The following is a 20,931-nucleotide window of genomic DNA, read 5'->3' as shown; positions in this document are numbered from 1 at the left end:
GAATCAGTGAATTTTCACAAACTAACAACATGATCACTTTTACCGATACCCGCATTTTATTTCCAATTTTCTTGCACAGAGTTCAAGCCGGCATGAGGGGAACTGATCTGTATGACTAGTGCAGTAACATAAGTAGACACCACATTGTGCATCTGTCGACTGCGCTCACCGCATTGAATAGAAAAGTCAGTGTAGTCCAGTAGAATAGTGTCTGTCTCACGAGAAATAGATTGTAACTGAATGCCTGGATGAGCTAATGTAACTGCTTCCATGGCAACACATGGTGGTTGTTAAAGACAGCAACCCTTGTATCATTTCTCTCTCGGACAGGATAGCATTTCAGCGTGCACTTGGCCTCATCGACTCGAGCAACAGCAAATTCTGGGGACCTGGGACGTTTTGACCCAGGAGGATGGACAACAACACCGAGAAGGCTTATGCCCCAATTGCAGCTCGGGAGCGAGGTAACCCTCTGTCCTGCTAAACTATTGCTTACGATTATGAAGTTTTAATAACAACATTGAACTGTAACTAGAATGAAGCAAGGACGGTGCATGGAATAAACGCAACACAAATATATAAAGTACATTTGTACGTGTGCAGGAAGGAACTGCGGACGCTGGCTTGTAGACGAAGATAGACACAAAATGCTGGAGTAACTCAACGGTTCAGGAAGTATCTCTGGAGAGAAGGAATAGGTGATGTTTCGGGTTGGAACCCTTCCTCAGACTCAGAGTCTCCAGAGATATTTTTCTCCAGAGATGCTGCCTGACCCATTGAGTTACTCCAGCATTTTGTCTCCACATTTGTAAGTGCATTCCAGCGTCGACTGGAAAAGGCTATAGCAGATTGGAATTATAGTTAGACACAAAATGCTGGAGTAACTCAGCGGGTCAGGCAGCATCTCTGGAGAGAAGGAATGGGTGATGTTTCGGGTCGAGGCCCTTCTTCGGACTGGTTAGGTATAAGGGAAACGAGAGATATAAACGGTGACGTGGAGAGATAAAGAACAATGAATGAAAGATATGCAAAAAGTAACGATGATAAAGGAAACAGGCCATTGTTAGCTGTTTGTAGTTAATTGCATAACATTCATTTTATCCATGTATCTATTTATTTATTTATTTATTTATTGATTGATATTTTAAAAAATAATGTTTATTTTTTAATGCCCTTTCATCTCTCCATGTGAAATGGCAAGAAAGAGGTCAGAGAGTACAAATTTAAATTGGCTGGAAGTGAATTAGAGTGTCAAGATGACTAGACTTTTGTTTACACTGTGTTCTGTCTTGACCTAGACTACAAAGCCTGGAATTCATTGTGGGCTGAAGGGCCTGTTCCTGTCCGAATGCCTGCAAGGGTGGTGGAAATAGACCAGGGGGTAACCTCCAAAAGAGGTAGCACAGTGGCGCAGCAGTAGAGTTGTCGCCTTACAGCATCAGAGATCCAGGTTCGATCCTGACAATGGGTGCTCTCTGTACGGAGTTTGTGCGTTCTCCCTGTGACCTGCGTGGGTTTTCTTCGGGATTTCCGGTTTCCTCCCACACTGCAAAGGGGTACAGGTTTGTAGGTTAATTGGCTCGGTATAATTGTAAATTGTCCCGAGTGTGCGTAGGATGGTGTAAGTGTGAGGGGATTGCTGGTCGGCGCAGTTTCAGTGGGTCGAAGTGCCTGTATCTCTAAACTAAACTAAACTGACAGAGAAAATGAGAAATACTTGATATTATATTCTATAAAGTTTTGTCGGGCTGAGAGGAAAGAACGAGGGACTGGGACTGGGAGTGAAGAATGGACCTTCTGATGTATCCCTAGAAAATGAACCACAAAAAGGTTCTGACTGTTTACCATATCTATGCCTCACATCATTTTATATACTTCTGTCAGATCTTCCCACAACCTCCAGCATGCCAGAGAAAACACTCCAAGTCTATCCAACATCTTCCTGTAACTAATACCCCATAATCCAGGAAACATTCTGGTAAACCTCCTCTGCATCCCTTCCAAAGCCTCCATTATTACGGGGTTAGTACAGCTGAATATTTGCTGGTTGCCAGTAATACGCTGCATCCAAAGTCTTGATTCTCTGCTCTCTGACTCGATAGCACAAAATGATATAATGCGCATACTTACTTACCAGATTACCCCAGATCCAACAGTGACACTAAAGAACCGTTAGATAATTACTGAAGAAATGAAATAAGCAATATACTTAATGTTATAGTCATAGTCATACAGTGTGGAAATAGGCCTTTAGTCCAACTTGTTCACACTCACCAACATGCCCCATCTACACTAGTCCCACCTGCCCGCGTTTAGCCCATATCCCTCTAAACATTTCCTATCCATGTGCCTGTCTATATGTTTCTTAAACATTGCAATAGCACCTGCATAAAGGACCTCCTCTGGCAGCTCATTCCATACACCCACCACCCTCAGTGTAAAAAAAGTCACCTCTCAGGTTCTCATTAAATCTTTCCCCCCTCACTTTAAACCATTGGCCTCTCACTCAACAATGAGATATCGATTAGCAAGTCTGTTACTAAACCCGAAAACGATACCGCGTTCCAGAAGCTAATACTCTGACTGAGTTTATTCTGCATACAAGAGTCAGAATAAGATTCAACTTGATGGGCAAGTGGTTCAGTCAGAAACCTCTTTATATAGAATCAGTCTGCAGAAGATTCCTACCCGAAATGCTGCCTATTCATTCCCCTCATGCATTCTGCCTGACTTGCTGAGTTACTCAGCACTTGTGTTTTGTACATAATTATAACTCAATAAAATAACTCAAAGAACAGGACAGATTCTGTGTGCTAATACCAGCTGCACATCTGACATTCAGAGTGCGATTCTGATGTGAATCTGATACAGAGACAGCTTGTGTAAATAGGAAATAAGATCAGAAATATAGATGTAAATCATTTAATTCCAGCAAGCGATGCAAAGGAGAATATATAAGTGAAAGAATGTACACAAGATTCTCCTGAAATAAGTCAAGTGGCATCACTGCAACACCAATGACACAAGTTCATTTGACTTGATCAAAGTGACACAGGAAACCTATGGCAGATTAAATCTACATCTACATGCATTCATCACGTGTACAGATTTTCAGAAAGGAGAAAACAACATCCTGAGGTGTTGCAGCAGTAGAGTTGCTGCCTTGCAGCGCCAGAGACCCGGTTTCTATCCCGACTACGGGTACTGTCTGTACGGAGTTTGTACGTTCTGCCCGTGACCACAAGGGTTTTCCCCGGGTGCTCCGGTTTCCTTCCACACTCCAAAGAATTACAGGTTTGTAGGTTCATTGGATACGGTAAAATTGTGAATTATTCCCAGTGGAGGTGTACGGGGTGATCGTTGATCGGTGTGGACTCGGTGGGCCGAAGGGTATGTATTCCCCACTGTATCTCTAAAGTCTAAAGTCATATGATGCATGCACATGTGTGCAGTTTATTTAGAGAGTTGCGTGCATTCTAGGGGATCTCCACTGTGCTTTTCAGGTACAGAGCAGCCGATGTATGCATTACGTATTGATATGGAGATTCCGAAGTTGTGTCTCTTTCCCTGGATGGAAGCTAATGATGTAATCCTAATGCTGTTTATCGGCACCTCCCCATTCTACTCCCAAACCACTCCCTACCACTTTGCCTCATGTTCTCAGGTACCTCAGAGTTGTGACAAAGTCAGATCCATGCACCAGTTGCCTTGTCTGCCATGAGAGTTGCAAAATCTAACTGGAATGTACAAGTTAGCTCAATTCTCTATGTTAATAGTCTATTAATTCCCTGGTGAGGTTGTGAACATCCAACCACATAGAAGTGGCACAAAGGATGGCACGGTGGCGGAGTGGTAGAGTTGCTGAATTACAGCACCAGAGACCCGAGTTCGATCCTGACTATGGGTGCTGTGTACGGAGATTGTACGTTCTCCTTGTGACCGTGTGGGTTTTCCCCGGGTGCTCCGGTTTCCTCCAACACTCCAAAGACGTACAGATTTGTAGGTTAATTGGCTTTGGTAAAAGTTGTAAATCCTAGTGTGTAGGATAGGGTGAGTGTACGGGGATCACTGGTGGGCGTGGACGAGGTAGGCCGAAGGGCCTATTTACGCCCTGTTTCTCTAAACTAAACTAAAAAGTGCTAATTTAACTAATTAGATGCTCTGGTGCCATTTGTTAGTCAGAGAACACATTTAACTGAGAAAGTATCACGTGGTGAGGATTACTTCCTTCTCACAAACATGTAAGGGATCTTAGCGAATAGAGAATTCTTAGAATAGTACAGAATGTTCAAAGCTCCGCTGCTCCCTATGTAGGATGAACATCTCTGGCCAGAGTGTTGCTCCAATCTCAGTTTGCATCAAGCCTAAATTAATGCACAACCATCTCTGGAGTCTGAAGAAGGCTCTCGACCCGAAACATCACCTATTCCTTTCCTCCAGGGATGCTAACTGACCTGCTGTTACTCCAGCGTTCTGCGTCTATCTTCGATTTAAGCCAGCATCTGCAGCTCCTCCCTACCCACGCATCTCTGGAAATATATTCTCTATAACTGCTGCATTGGTAATATGCACCACTGCTGCATCAGTGTGGACACTAAAGTAAGACCTTTCCCTCTGAAAACTATAAATGTAACTCTCCATTAATTATCAATCGTCTGTCTGTTTTCTTGTTTCCACCAACGACCTGTTGGCTCCTGGGGATAAAAGTCTTGTTCTGTCACATCTATGAAAGACCTCCTGCGGTGCAGCATTGCTGAATCCAGATTATATATTTATCAACAAATTACTTCAGGCAGCCAAGACATGATCTGGCCCACACCCAGGGTCAGGCTTTGAAACCAGTGATGGCAAATAATTAAAGTGAGCACGAGTGTCTGCCAAGTTGATACTTAGTCAACTCTTTGAATCACTTCCCTCTGGAAGGCGACTCCGGACTGTCAAAGCTGCCACAGCCAGACATAAAAACAGCTTTTTTCCCACAAGTAGTAGCTCTACTCAATAACCAAAAATCTGTAGCCTCCTTTTGCTCTAGTATTTTATTTAATTCACATGTTTAATCGATAATGTTTTATTATCAATGTTTAATGTTATATGTGTAATTCCTAACTGTTACTGTATGTCATGTTGTCACTTGCGTGCGGAGCACCAAGGCAAATTCCTTGTATGTAAATACTTGGCCAATAAACTTATTAATTTATTCATTCATTTAAAAAATAAAACTGAAAACACACTGATCCTGCCTTAACACAAGTCGCATGAGGCAGTGAAACAAGTGTAGGAACGCACAGGTAGAGATCATTGAGACGATCTGAGCCAGTGTGAGATTTGTATCAGGGGTTTGATGGTTGACAATGTTCTCTGCATTTCTCAAGCACTGTCACTCCTGCAGGTAATGTTTGCCTCCATTATGCCATTAATGCCATCTCACTCCAAATGACTTTGCCCTATGCGATCATTGCATTAGATTAGAAAGTTATAGAGTCATACAGCACAGTAACATGACACTCAGTCCAATACATCTTTGCTGACTTTTTTATTACAGTCATAGTCAGTAGCATGGAAACAGGCCCTTTGGCCCAACCTGCCCATGCTGACCACATGCCCTATCTACACTAGTCCCACCACCCTATGTTAGGCCCATATACATCTAAACCTATCCTTTTCATGTACTTATCAGCTTTAAGATTCCTTCCTCTTGTTTTTAAGGCGTGGTCAATTCCTCATTGAGATGTTCAGAGGGAGTATAAGGAAGACTTCTTTCAACCAGAGGGTGAAATGGTGAAATTTTGTAGCACGGAAACAACTGAAGTTAAATCACTACATGCATTCAAGAATTTTCGAAGGACATAAGGAATCATAGTACTGCATTTGACAGTAGGAAGGTGTAGAAGGAAAGAATTTAGGAGCAGGAGTAGGTCATCCATCCTTTTGGCATGGGACAGCACAGTGGTGCAGCGGTAGTGTTGCTGCCTGACAGCACCAGAGACCCTAGTTTGATCCTGATCTCAGGTGCTGTCTGTATGGAATTCTTATGTTCTCCCGTGACTGCATGGGTTTTCTCCGGGTGCTCCGGTTTCCTCCCACACTCTAAAGACCTCCTTGGTTTGTAGATTAATTGGCTTTGGTAAAAATTGTAAATTGTCCCGAGTGGGTAGAATAGTGCTAATGTATAGGGTTGTTGCTGGCCGGCGTGGACTTGGTGGGCCGAAGGGCCTGTTTCTGCTCTGTATCTCTAAACCAAATAAAATTTTCAAACCTTGTCTGATCAAGGCGGCCTGGTTGGCTCCACCTATCCTTTCCTACAGTGGAGGATAAAATTACAACTTACAAAATAAATTTGGACAGATGTATGTATGGAGCTGAAGGGTTTAGAAGGCTATGTACCAAATGCAGGCAAATGGGACGATCCCAGTAAGCAAATTTGAATAGCACAAACGATGTTTGCCTAACGGCCTGGTTCACTATTACGACTGACTCTCACCCTCTGGATCTGTCTTCCAATGTTTCCACCAAGGTGAGAATTTATATATATATATATATATCTACATGTGTGTACTGAACTTTTTTGTTGAATATTCTGGTGTTTAAAGAGTACTATGTTCACGCTTCTGTTTTGCTGCTCCAAGTAAGAATTTCAATGATCCGTTTCAGTACATATGCTTACAAAACACTCTGGACTGTCTTGGCTCTCTCTAGCACGCAAAACAAAGTTTTTCACTATACATCAGTATATGTGACAATGATAAATCTAAAAAACGTTGCTATTTCCTTCGCTCCATTGATGCTGCCTCACCCGCTGAGTTTCTCCAGCATTTTTGTCTACCCTGAGTTAATACATGAACCAACCTGTGATACATCCACTAAGCCACACTATTCCCCGTCAAGACAGTAAAGAAACAAAAATGATTAGACAATTTCCTCTGAACTATTTACTGTGCACGTATGCACCAATTGACAAATATTTTCATTTAAAGATACAGCACGGAAACAGGCCCTTCAGCCCACTGAGTAGGCACCGACCGGCGATCCCTGCACATCAACACGATCCTACACTCACTAGGGACAATTTACAATTAGACCAAGCCAATGAACCTACAAACCTGTACATCTTTGGAGTGTGGAAAGATACCGAAGATCCCGGGAAAAACCCTTGCAGGTCACGGGGAGAATGTACAAACTCCGTGCAGACAGCACCCATAGACAGGATCGAACCCTGGTCTCTACCGCTGTAAGGCAGCAACTCTATTAAAATCTTGCAATTCCCTCTTCCTTCTGTTTTTTGACCTCCACTCACCCTCCACCAAGCGACCCCTTGTTTCCCACTGTCGATCAAGGGCAGACTACACAGGGTACATGGTAAAGGTCCCTGCTTTATGGCAGGTGACAAGAAGGGCCATTTGATGTACTGTCTTTCATTCAAGAGGTATCTTTTCTGCAATTGTCTCAAAGAGAGTATTTATTCTGTGACTTTGTAAAGGGCCTGGACCAGGGAGATACGGATTGCCTCCCGCCATTGGGTTTATGGGCCACGATCTTACCAAGCACATGAATCCAGCCTACACTTTTGGGAGAAAACACAGCAGTGCATGTAAGTAATCATTGCAACAAAAAAAAAACCTAAGGGAAATGCGACAAAGCAAAGAGTTTTTAATGCAGTCAAAAATATGCTGCAAAGAGGAATGCATAAATACTCTGTTATTGCATGCCAAAATGATTAACAAACAATCTCTACTGCTAGTTATCATTGTTGAATGGTGGTTTTGTTTTGCCTCTAATTTATTTATTTGTTATCTGGAAGCTGATGGTTGCTGGAAACATCTCCCGACATTGGAAAAAAAAAAAGGGTAGACACAGTGGTGCAGCTGTAGAGTTGCTGCCTTATGGCCCCAGAGACCAGGGTTCAATCCTGACCACGGGTGCAGTCTGTACGGAGTTTGTACGTTCTCGCCGTGACCACGTGGGTTTTCTCCGGATGCTCCGGTTTCCTCTGACATTCCAAAGATGTGCAGCTTTGTAGGCTAATTGGCTTCTGTAAAATGCCCCTAGCGTGTGAGCTAACATAGGACTTGTGTACGGGTGATCGTCAGTCGGCATGGACTCGATGGGCCAAAGGACCTGTCGCCACGCTGTATCTCTAACCAAACTAAACTACTTGCAGTTACAAAGCACACAGGAGACAGTGCAATTCTTACTGTGATATTACACATCAAGAGGTTGCAGGGAGACCTAATAAAAGTATACAAGATTATGTATAGATAATGTTTACAGTCAGAACCTTGTTCCCAGGTTGAACATATCATAGAGTAGAGGGCTTAATTTTAAGGTTCGAAGAGCAAAGTTTAAAGGAGGTGTGGGAGGCAAGTTTTTACAAGAACCTGTCAATCACTGTTTTAAAAATATCCAATGGCCTGAATAGAGTGGATATGGATGTTTCCACTAGTCGGAGAGTCTAGGATCAGAGGGCTTCGAATAAAAGGGTATTAGAAAGATGACAAGAAATGTCTTTAGTCAGGGTGGTGAATCTGTGGAATTAATTGCCACAGACCAGGGTTCTGGTTACTGGTTAAGTCAAGTTATTGGATATTTTTAGATCAGAGATTGACAAGTTCTTGATTAGTAAGGGTGTCAAAGGTTGTCGGGAGAAGGCAGGAGACTGGAGTTGAGAAGGAAAGATGGATGAGTCACGATTGAATGTTGGGGTAGACTCGATGGGCCGAATGACCTCATTCTGCTCCTCTGACTTATGAACATGAACTATACCGTGAAATGCATAGAGTGTCCAGGTTTATATCCGTGAAGCTGCATCATTTGAAAGCAGGTCGTAATGCTGGTGTCAAAATTAGCTCAGTCTACATACACAGAGCCAGAGATTTGGGTTCGATCCTGATCTCGCCTGCCATTTGAGAGGAGTTTGCACGTTCTCCCTGTGACCATATGGATTTCCCCCGGGTGCTTTGGTTTCCTCCTACACCCAAAAGATGTGCGGGTTTCCAGGTTAATTGGTCTCTGTAAATTGGCCCCAATGGGATAGAATCTGATGAGAATGTGTGGAGAATGCAAAATGTGATTAATGCAGGAGCAGTGTTAGTGGTTAGTTGATGGTCAGCACGGACTTGGTGGGCCGAAGGGCCTGTTCCCCTGCTGTATCTTTCTGTGACTCTAAGTGCTAACAAATGAAAAGGAAATGGGACTGGAACGAGGGTAAGGTGACAAGAAGTCTTTAAATGATGCAGCATTTTCTCTTGTCAGTGTATTACAACAGCTGCAGCCCCGGACCCCGCTACTACGTTGATCCAAAGATCACTCGATTCGGCAGGAATGGAACTCCATCCTACTCCATGGCAGCTCGAGTGAAAACCTGCGGTGAGTAAAGTCGCACCCGGAGGAAACCCACGCAGTCGCCGTGCAAATTCCTCCCAGTCAGCACCCGAGGTCAGGATTGATCCGGGGTCTCTGGCGATGTGAGGCAGCAGCTTTACTATCTGCGCCACCCCACCACAAATTCAATGGTTCTTTATTGTCACGTATGCACAGCACAGTGAAATTATTTTGCACAGCCCACTAATGCACAATCGCCATATTTTGCCACCGTTTACAAAGAAAAATAAAAAGTCCAAAGTCCAGTACTAATGCTGGAAGTACTGGAGCGCCCCTGGTTCAGGTAAGCCCAGGTTAGTCCCAGGCTGCTGCAGGCCCGCGATCTGACGTACCTCTCCTCACCTGACCACCTCTGTGTCCTTGGAGTGGGGGGGGGGGGGGGGGGCACCTTCTGCAACTGACCTCGAAGATGCTGAAGACAATAACCTCCAATATAAATGTAGCAAAAACTTTATTGGTTGCCTGTACTTCGGTAAAACACATGAGTTGTGCAGTATTGGTGGAGTTATTAATTGAGGAGCCGAGAGTTGAACAGAGCCCAATCCTTCAAAGCCCAAGGATGTCAATTAGTGACTGTGGTATTATGGAATAATAGTGTAAGGAATGCCTTTATTTTGTAGTAACCGGAAGGGGGCGCTGCTGCCAGTGGTCAGGCTGCAGTGACGGCATCCGGCCTGAAGTTGGCGCTGTGGGCGTAACCGGATGTGACGTGGTTACCGGGGGGGGTGTGAGGGAATGCCCGGGCATGCACACGAGCCTGCTGCTGCTGTACAGAGTTGCTAAATAAAGACAGACTCCGATTACGTCGTTGTACGAGCCTTATTATAAGAATAACTTGACATGGTGTCAGAAATGGGAGACTTGTAAGCGAAAAAAAAAAGAAGAAGAAGTGGAAGGTGTATCGTTTTGGCGGGAAATGGGAGTCGAGCCGGCAGATATGGCGCAACCTACACCAACTGCTACGTTCACAATACAACCTCCAGAGCCATTCGATTTTACCATGCCTCAAGAATGGGAGCGTTGGATCAGGAGATTCGACCGCTTTCGGCTTGCAAGCAACTTAAACGCGACGTCGGCAGAAAACCAGGTGAACACGTTAGTGTATTGCATGGGCGATGAAGCCGAAGATGTGTTAAAGGGGCTAACGCTAACTGCAGATGAGAGGAGGATGTACACGGATGTCAAGGCGGGCTTTGATGCATTTTTTGTGCCTAAAAAGAATGTAATCTACGAAAGAGCCAAGTTCAATCAGCGTGTGCAACTGCCAGGAGAAACGGTGGATTCCTTCATCACTGCTCTATACGGATTAGCTGAACACTGCAACTATGGACAGTTACAGAACGAGCTGATCCGCGACAGGTTAGTGGTCGGGCTGAGAAACGTCTCATTGTCAGAAAAGCTACAGCTAGACAGAGACCTAACCCTTGGAACTGCTATAACAAAGACAAGGCAGTCTGAAGAAGTTAGACGACAGCGGTCTGACTTTAGAGGAGAAAATAGCGGTGCTAGCAAGTGCTCTAATGTTGATGTTGTGCATGCTAAAAGCTACAGAAAACCCAAATTTCCCTCAAAGCCTCAGCCACAAGCACAAACACCAGGCAAAAATAAACTTAATACACGGCCACAGCCAGGTTCAAAGGCCTGTTATAGATGTGGGAAAATGCCCTCGCATGGAAAATTGGAATGCCCTGCTAAAGATGCTGTGTGTCACAACTGTGGCAAAAAGGGACATTATGGCAAAGTGTGCAGAAACAGTGCAAAATCTCTGAATGCTGTCACTACAGAGGAAGAAGAGAGCTTTTTCCTGGGAGCCGTGGATGCTGGAAAAGACCCGTGGACGGTGCAGCTACAAGTGAGACAAAAAAAAGTGTGCTTTAAAATAGACACTGGTGCTGATGTCACCGCTATGCCAGCCGAGGTGTACCATGACATTACAGGGGGGCATGATGTGAAGCGCCTGGCAGTGTCGACACGCCCATTGTTTGGGCCAGGGGGCAATGCACTCTCTGTCCTGGGTGTAGCCAGAGAAACACTGCGCAGAGGCAAAAAGACAGCCATAGAGAACATTTATGTAGTAAAAGACCTGCACACTGCACTGTTAGGAAGGCCTGCCATAGAATGGCTTCAGCTTGTGTGCAGGGTTGACGGCATCACCTTGGAATCAGTGAAACAACAATATCCGAAGCTGTGTAGCGGCTTGGGTCTTGTTCGGAGGCCATACTCAATTAAATTGAAGCCAGAGGCTGTGCCCTTCTCTCTCCACACACCACGCAGAGTCCCTCTGCCGCTTATGGGAAAAGTGAAGGAGGAGATAGACCGTATGGAGAAGATGGGCGTAATCACCAAGATTGAGGAGCCGACTGATTGGTGTGCCGGGATGGTGGTGGTGCCGAAAAAAGCAGGTGATGTTCGCATTTGTGTGGACTTCACAATGATGAATGAATCAGTATGCAGAGAAAAGTTTATCCTGCCTTCTGTCGAGCACACTCTGGGCATGCTAGTTGGCGCAACAGTATTCAGCAAATTAGATGCCAACATGGGCTTTTGGCAAGTACCATTGACAAAAGAGTCTGCCAAATACACCACCTTCATCACGCCTTTTGGGCGCTACTATTTTAACCGTCTACCCTTTGGCATAGCATCAGCCCCTGAGCACTTTCAAAGGATGATGATGACAGAAGTGACCGGTGGCCTGGAGGGGGTACTGTGTCACATGGATGACATCCTGGTCTGGGGACAGACGCAGGAGGAGCATGATGTGCAGCTACATGCGGTGCTAGAGAAGGCACAAAAGGCCGGCATTACGCTCAACATGGACAAATGTGAGCTCACACGCCACACAGTCAGATTCCTGGGTCATGTGATTTCAGCAGATGGAGTGAAGCCAGATCCAGAGAAGACGAGAGCAGTACAAGAGATGGATGCACCCAAAAATGTCAGCGAACTCAGGAGTTTTCTGGGCATGGTCAATCAGCTGGGCCGCTTCTTGCCTAACCTGGCTGAAAAAGACAAAGTGCTACGGGACCTGCTGTCCAAGAAGAACCACTGGTATTGGGGGACAGAGCAGCAGGCCGCCTTTGATCAGTTAAAAACAGAGCTGTCATCCACACCAGTGCTCACATTATACAACCCAAACAGTGCTCTAAAGATCTCTGCTGATGCCTCTTCCTTTGGCCTGGGGGCAGTCCTGCTGCAGAAGAGCGATGCCATGTGGTCACCTGTGGCATATGCGTCCAGGTCAATGACACCAACAGAGCAGCGCTATGCTCAAGTAGAGAAGGAGGCATTGGCTGCAACGTGGGCATGTGAAAGGTTCAGCTGTTTCATCCTGGGAAGACCATTCGAGCTGGAAACTGACCATAAGCCGTTGGTGAGTCTGCTGGGAGGGAAAGCTTTGGATGACCTCCCACCAAGAGTCCAAAGACTTAGGATGAGACTCATGAGGTACAACTATACAGTCGATCATGTCCCTGGCAAAAGCCTGTGGACAGCCGACACCTTATCTCGTGCTCCTCTGAGAGCCGCAAGTACACACACAGACACAAGCCTATTAGAGGACACCAACATCTATGTAGACTCTGTCATCAGCAACTTTCCTGTCAGTGGAGATTATCTGAGCAGCCTACGTGAGCACCTGAAGGCAGACAGCACATGCTCTGCACTGATGGAGTACTGCACAGACGGCTGGCCCGACAAAAGCCAACTGCAGGGAGTGCTGAGACATTACTGGGCTGATAGAGCAGTGCTGACTGTGCACGATGGGCTGCTGCTGCGGGGCACGAGGCTCGTCATCCCACCAGCCTTACAAGTTGATGTGCTGCAGAGACTACATGAGGGACACCTGGGGGTGACAAAGTGCAGGGGCCGGGCCAAACAGACGGTATGGTGGCCAGGACTCAGTAGCCAGCTGAATGACATGGTGCTGAAATGTAGAACCTGCATCCAAGAGAGAAGGAACGTCAAAGAGCCGCTGATGCCAACGGAGATGCCAGACAGGCCTTGGCAAACCTTGGGAGCTGACCTGTTCACGCTGAAAGACAAGACATATCTACTAATAGTAGATTATTTCTCAAGGTATGTGGAAGTTGCGCTGCTGTCACCAACAAGGTCCACAGATGTGGTGGTGCACCTGAAATCCATGTTTTCTCATCATGGAATTTGTGAATTTCTTAAAAGTGACAATGGGCCCCAGTTCTCAGGTAGCCACTTTAAAGCCTTTGCAGCAGAGTATGGCTTTGTGCACATCACGAGCAGCCCCAGGTTTCCTCAGAGCAATGGGGAGGCGGAACGCGCTGTACAAACCGTGAAAAACCTGCTAACAAAGGCATCAGACCCATATCTTGCATTGCTGGCCTACAGAGCAACCCCTCTACAGAACGGCTATAGCCCGGCCGAGCTGTTGATGGGGCACCGCCTCCGCACTACAGTTCCTGCCCTTCCAACCCTGCTGAATCCAGTTTTGCCTGACGACAACACGCTGGGGGCCAAAGAAAGGGAGAAGAGGAGGAACGACGCACGATCCTTCGACAAGAGGCACGGAGCGAGAAATCTGGAGCCACTCGTACCTGGGGAGGATGTGTGGATCACCGATGCACGAGTCCAGGGCACAGTGCTATCTACACACAATACCCCTCGCTCTTATATCGTCCAGGTGCCTCAGGGCACACTGAGGAGGAACCGGCATCACTTGGTGCCGCTGCAGGCCAACAGTGGGGTAGTCGACGCTGATGAGCCACCGGTGGGAGAAGATTCACCTACACCAGAGCCAGCTCCACCAGTGACAACATCACCCAGCAGAGAGGGCCCCACCACAGAGACTGTGCGGACCAGGTGTGGGAGAGGTTAGAAAGCCGAAGAGACTTGATTGGTGATTTATTGATTTGTTTTCTACAGTAAAGAAAAAGAGAGTGAAATGTGATTGTGAAATTGTTCTGCTAAACCTGTTACATTTACCTGAAACCTGAGAGTTTTAGTTTTGAAGAACACAGCCAGCTAAAGTAATAGTTCACAGTATGGTAACGCGTAAGTTATTTTATTGCTATTTTGCATGCTTGAAACAGGGACAGATCAGGGACAGGTCTTCCAGCAAAAGGGCAGAATAAACCCCTTAAGACCTGCAGAGACAAAGGTAGTGCACCCTTTGTTCTCAAAGAAAGGGAGATGTGGTATTATGGAATAATAGTGTAAGGAATGCCTTTATTTTGTAGTAACCGGAAGGGGGCGCTGCTGCCAGTGGTCAGGCTGCAGTGACGGCATCCGGCCTGAAGTTGGCGCTGTGGGCGTAACCGGATGTGACGTGGTTACCAGGGTAGTGTGAGGAAAGGCCCGGGCATGCACACGAGCCTGCAGCCCGGGCATGCACACGAGCCTGCAGCCCGGGCATGCACACGAGCCTGCAGCCCGGGCATGCACACGAGCCTGCAGCCCGGGCATGCACACGAGCCTGCTGCTGCTGTACAGAGTTGCTAAATAAAGACAGATTCCGATTACGTCGTTGTACGAGCCTTATTATAAGAATAACTTGACAGTGACGTGACTATAAGCAGTGATGGAAGTGCCTTTGACTGTCCTTTAGGCTGTTTGATGTGAGGTTCGTACACGCTGCATGTATTGCTCATGAGCACCTCTTAACCTCTCATAAAATCTTTGATATAATAACAAGGCTTCCACCTCACCAACATTCCTAGCAGATTTCACGAGCTTCCGTCAATGTGGTGGGAACATGGACATCGAGGGGAGGAGGTCAGGGAGAGTGAGAGAGTGGTGGGAGTGATCGCTGGTCAGCGCGGTCTCGGTGGGCCGAAGGGTCTGTTTCCGCACTGTATCTCTCAAGTCTTTAGACTTTATAAAGACCACTTTTCATCATCTATCTTATTCAATGCATCACAAATGGTCCGCATTTAAAGGACCAAGGCAGTCAGAGCCCTTGTTCCATAGAAAGTAGGTGCAGGAGTAGGCCATTCGGCCCTTTGATCCAATATGATCATTCAATATCATCATTCAATATGATCATGGCTGATCATCCAAAAATCAGTACCCCGTTCCAACTTTCTCCCCATATCCCTTGATTCCGTTAGCCATAAGAGCTATATCTAACTCCCTCTTTAATACATCCAGTGAATTGGCCTCCACTACTTCTCTTAAGAAGAACCAAGGAGGAAAATGGAGGAAACAAAAATGAAACAAAAGACAGCAGAAATATTTCAATCTAAGAAACAGCCTCAGCTCCTATAGTCTTATTCCCTGTTCAACTAGAATTTTTTTTTTGATTATTTAGATCTTTCCAAGATACCAGGAACACCTGGACCAGGGGCATATAATCCAGAGTGCACACCCCACCTCAATGAACACAGGTCGCCAGCTTACACAATGGGATCCCGAACCAGGTACCGCAAGCTGGACACAGTGCCTGCTCCAAATAGCTACACGCTTCCATCCCTGATGGGACCAAAGGTTCCGACCAAGCCCTCCAGTGCTTGTTTTTCGGTTACTGGGAGGACAAGGAGAGAAGATCTGTCCAAAACCCCTGGCCCTGGCAGGTACAACCGCACTGACCCCAATATTTACCTCCGCAAACAGCCGGCGTACTCAATGCTGGGCCGACATGAGTTGCCCACCTATTATACTCAGAAGCCAGGACCTGGAGCACACAGCCCGGAAAAAGTGACCATCACTAACCCCAGTGTCCCGGCATTTTCACTGGGAATGAGGCACTCAGAGTATGTGACCCCTCTTATCATAGCTATGTCAGATTGACTTCCAGCTCCGTGGCTGCAACTGGAACTTTAAAGCTTCATTCTATTCTGAAATCTATGCTTGTTTTAAAGTTCTGTAAAACAATAAAGCTAATATTTAGATTTTTATATTATTGTATTATATTTTTATTTCCATATTATATTAACGTTTCTGTCAAGCTTTACATTTACATTAAGCGATTAATACATTGAAATACAGTGTAGTCAGATGCATTAGTACAGTGAATATCTTGCTTGCAGCAGCAACCCAGGCACATAGATTCAGACAAAACATAAATGTATAAATTACACATAAATTCTACAAGACTGTGATAACAAAGAGACTGTAAAAAAACAAGACATGAGTGCAAAACACAGTTAGAAACCAAATCCCATGGTAGTGCAAGAGGTGGTCCGTGGTGGTCCATAGGTTGGTTCAAGAATCTAGTGAGAAGTTGTGGGAAAGTAACTGTTCCTGAATCTCCTGCCCAACAGTAGCAGTGGGAAGAGAGTATGGCCGGATGGTGGGTATCCTTTATGATAGGTGGTGCCTTCTTGAGGCAGTGCCCCATCCAAATGCTTTCAATGGAGGGCAGGGCTGTACTTGATAGAGTCCACCACGCTCTGCAGCCTCTTGCATTCCTGTACATTGGAACCGTACCAGGTCAAAACACAACCAGTCAGGATACGTTCTATAGAATATCTGTTTAGTTTAGAAACACAGCATAGAAATGGGTCCTTCGGCCCACCAAGTCCATGCCAAACCATCGATCACCCGTTCACACTAGTTCTATTCTATCCCACTTTCGTATGCACTCCTTACACACTTGGGGCAATTACAGCAGCCAATTAACCTACAAACCCGCATGTGTTTGGGATGCAGGAGGAAACCAGGGCACCTGGAGGAAACACACGTGGTCACAGGGCGAACGTGCAAACTCCACACACAGCCAGCACCTGAGTTCAGGATTGAAGTTGTGTCTCTGGTGCTGTGAGGCAGCAGCTTTGTGCTGTGTGGCAGCAGACGTTGAAGTCTGTAGAAGTTTGCTAGAGTATTCGGTGACACACCAAATCTCTGAGAAAATGGAGGTGCTAACACACTTACTTCAATGGAGCCAACTTGGTTAGACAATAATCAGAAGTGTAATCAAAGGTCAACTGCCTGAAAATGCACCAGTTTGTAGTTTGTGGGCATTGGTTTTGAATTCACTCCAAATAAAAGTTTAGGTGCTAATATTGACGATGAACTTTATCTGTCACAATCATTGTGGTTGTTTCTGAATTAGTCAAACTTGCGTATTTTTCCTTGAGCAGACTTCAATAATTGCTGACATTCTGTAATTCAGCAACGCTTGTACACAATGATTCTGAGTATTGCATCATGCATTTTATTTCCTTTCATCCATTGTGCATTAAGATGTCAAGTTATGCTGGGGACACAGTAGTAGTGACCAACTCATAACTCCTCAACACTCACCCCTGGCATGAGTGCAGATAATGAGTTCCAATAGGACTATTTCCCAAGGGAGGCGGCACAGTGGCGCAGCGGTAGAGTTGCTGCCTTACAGCACCAGAGACCCAGGTTCAATCCTGACCACGGGTGCTGTCTGTACAGAGTTTGTACGTTCACCCCATGATCGCGTGGGTTTTCTCCAGGTTACCTCCCACACTCCAAAGACATACATAGGTTAATTGGCTTTGGTAAAATTGTAAGTTGTAAATTGTCTCTAGTGTGTGTAGGATAGTGTTAGTGTGCGGTCAGCATGGACTCGGTGGGCCGAAGGGCCTGTTTCCGCGCTGTATTTCTAAACTCACCAAAAGAGACCCATGACAATCAAACACCCAAGATATAATCAAAGAAAGATCAGAAGTGCACACATTTTTCCCCCATTTATTGTTGGCTAAATTGATGATTGGTCAAGATACTTCTTATGGAAATGGATTAGCAAAACTCAGAAAGCAAAGTTGAAACTTGCCAGTGCATCTTGCAACCCATTCTCATTTACTTGTTCATGGAGTCTGTGTGTTCCTAGCAAGGCTGACATTTATTGCCCACCGCAAAGTTTTTTGCATAACCGAAGAAGCAATTGCAAGACAGCCACATTGGTGGACTTAGAGTTACCTGTAGATCATTGGGTAAGGAGCTACCTATAAATTGTAGGTAGGGACAGCAGATCATAGGTAAAGAGATAGTAGAGGTGAGAGGGGAATGTTTAAATGAGCTGTGAGAGGCATTTTTTTACTCAGAGAGAGGCGGATGCATGAAACTTCTGTCAGGGGTAGTGGTGGAAGCAGCTACACAAATGACATTTAAGTGGGTTTTAGATAGGCACATGGATATACAGAGAATGGAGGGATATGGATTATGTGTGGGCAGAAGGGAGTAGTTTAATTAGGCATCATGTTCGGCATGGACATTGTAGGCTGAAGGGCCTGTACCTGCGCCATCCTGTCATATGTCCATGAGGTGACTCTTTGCTTCAAAGGTTAAGAACCACTGTAGCTTTTATATCCATACAAAGTTGTGGTGCGGCATTTGACCAAGTAATTTCCTCCATTGTTCACTCACTGAAGATCTCGTGAGACCTCTTAGTCATACTGGAACAAGTGCAGAGAAAATATTTGAGGATGTTGCCAGGACTCGAGAGTCTGATCAGTAGAGAGAGGAAGGGCAGGCTTGGACTATATTCCCTGGAATGCAGGAAGGTGAGGAGTGACCTCATAGAGGTGTATAAGATCATGAGTGGAATAATTAAGGTGAGTGCATTGTCTTTATGCTGAGCAGGAGAATCATAGATATGGAGAGTGAGAGATCTGTGAAATCTATGCGTCACGTAGTTCAAAGGTGGTTCATTGCACATGATGCATCTCAAGTGCAAAACGTCCAGGACCTCCACTGTAATATGCTGGTCTTATGAAGTCCATGCTGGAGATGGCAGATATGGCCACTGAAATTAATTATTGCCATATAAAATGAACATGACCCTGGTAGAGAACGGAAGGATGAGTAGAATTAAGGGATACATGATGCCCAGAGTTCCAGGGCCTGATAACTGCGGTGGAAGGGAACGCCCGACTGCTGGAAAAGGAAGACATCGTTGGAAGAGATGTGACTGAGGCTGAGACTAATTCTTAGAAGTGGTGCAAGAGTAAGCCTGATGGTCTCGACCCTAAACGTCAGCCATTCCTTCTCTCCAGAGATGCTGCCTGAACCCCTGAGTTACTCCAGCATTTTGGTATCTGTTGAGAGTAAGCAATGCCTATGTAGCTGTAGGATTTAGAGTTGAGGATGAAAAGAGAAGGCTGCTATTAGGACCATTGAAGTTGAGGAAAACAGAAAGCAAACTTCTCATTGTTAAATGCCTCAGATGTAACCCTGAAGAGATTCTACAAATCTGAGTGTGAAGGGGTGAGGGGAAGTAAATAAGTGTCCTCTTAAATTATATCAGTAAAACTAAATGACATGGAATGATATGTAATCATCTTAGAAAATAAACTATTTTTTAAAAGAAACAACATGTACAGTTGGGTTCCTCTTCCTCGGTGTTCAGAGGTTTCAGAGAAACTACTATAAAGTTATGCATGGATATCAGTTTACCAGTTGACAGTCTTATACAATACAAATATGTGCAACAAGAGTTAAAGTAAGGAGGAACTAAAGCTGTATAAATGCTATAGTATTGCACAAAACCACAGTTTGCAACAGCTCAGATGAATGTTCAAATAGGAACTGAAAGAAATAGGACAACACGATGCAATAAACACACACTCCTGTTACGTTTCACGTCGACAGTTAGATTTTGTGGTATTTCTGCACACAAAATGTTGGTTCACTTTTTTGCAGCAATCATTTCACTTTCTAAAAGCACAAGGCTGCAGAGATACACGGCACCTGCAAGGCAGATCTTGTGCAGCACCAGGCTCCAATCATTGTTACACACAGACCACAGGGTTTTCACCATTAGTTCCCCTCAGATTTACTTTAGAATTAGGTGAAAGACGCTCAGCATTCAAAATTTGACCCCTCTTATCATAGATATGTCAGATTGAATTCCAGCTCCGTGGCTGCAACTGGAACTTTAAAGCTTCATTCTATTCTGAAATCTATGCTTGTTTTAAAGTTCTGTAAACCAATAAAGCTAATATTTAGATTTTTATATTATTGTATTATATTTTTATTTCCAGATTATATTAACGTTTCTGTCAAGCTTTACATTTACATTAAGCGATTAATACATTCAAATACAGTGTAGTCAGATGCATTAGTACAGTGAATATCTTGCTTGCAGCAGCAACCCAGGCACATAGATTCAGACAAAAACATAAATGTATAAATCACACATAAATTCGACAAGACTGCGATAACAAAGAGACTGTAAAAAACAAGACATGAGTGCAAAACACAGTTAGAAAAAAAATCCCATGGTAGTGCAAGAGGTGGTCCGTGGTGGTCCATAGGCTGGTTCAAGAATCTAGTGAGAAGTTGTGGGAAAGTAACTGTTCCTGAATCTCCTGCCCAACAGTAGCAGTGGGAAGAGAGCATGGCCGGATGCTGGGTATCCTTTATGATAGATGGTGCCTTCTTGAGGCAGTGCCCCATCCAAATGCTTTCAATGGAGGGCAGGGCTGTACCTGATGGAGTCCACCACGCTCTGCAGGCTCTTGTATTCCTGTACATTGGAACCGTACCAGGTCACAACACAACCAGTCAGGATACGTTCTATAGAATATCTGTTTAGTTTAGAAACACAGCATAGAAATGGGTCCTTCGGCCCACCAAGTCCATGCCAAACCATCGATCACCCGTTCACACTAGTTC

General features: G+C 45.1%; 1 protein-coding gene across 1 annotated transcript; it reads left to right on the top strand.

The window, feature by feature from the left end:
• Nucleotides 1-259: 259 nt before the first annotated feature.
• LOC116989312 (outer dense fiber protein 3-like protein 2) lies at nt 260-16,218 on the top strand. Its single transcript, XM_033046553.1, has 4 exons — nt 260-464; nt 7,478-7,588; nt 9,250-9,363; nt 15,656-16,218. The coding sequence occupies exons 1-4, from the start codon at nt 413-415 to the stop codon at nt 16,132-16,134; spliced, it is 756 nt and encodes a 251-aa protein (XP_032902444.1). The 5' UTR covers nt 260-412; the 3' UTR covers nt 16,135-16,218.
• The last annotated feature ends 4,713 nt before the right edge of the window (nt 16,219-20,931 follow it).

Source organism: Amblyraja radiata, chromosome 29 (assembly GCF_010909765.2).
Source record: "Amblyraja radiata isolate CabotCenter1 chromosome 29, sAmbRad1.1.pri, whole genome shotgun sequence".
Classification (NCBI taxonomy): Eukaryota; Metazoa; Chordata; class Chondrichthyes; order Rajiformes; family Rajidae; genus Amblyraja; species Amblyraja radiata.
The sequence above is the reverse complement of the archived record's forward strand: the minus strand, read 5'-3'. Positions and strand labels throughout refer to the sequence as shown.

Excerpts from the sequence above, each read along its gene's own strand:
- LOC116989312 (XM_033046553.1), top strand. The coding sequence starts at position 413 with ATGGACAACAACACCGAGAAGGCTTATGCCCCAATTGCAGCTCGGGAG. Across the intron at positions 465-7,477 it reads AATTGCAGCTCGGGAGCGAG|GGCCTGGACCAGGGAGATAC; the intron begins GTAACCCTCTGT and ends GACTTTGTAAAG. Across the intron at positions 7,589-9,249 it reads GAGAAAACACAGCAGTGCAT|TGTATTACAACAGCTGCAGC; the intron begins GTAAGTAATCAT and ends TTCTCTTGTCAG.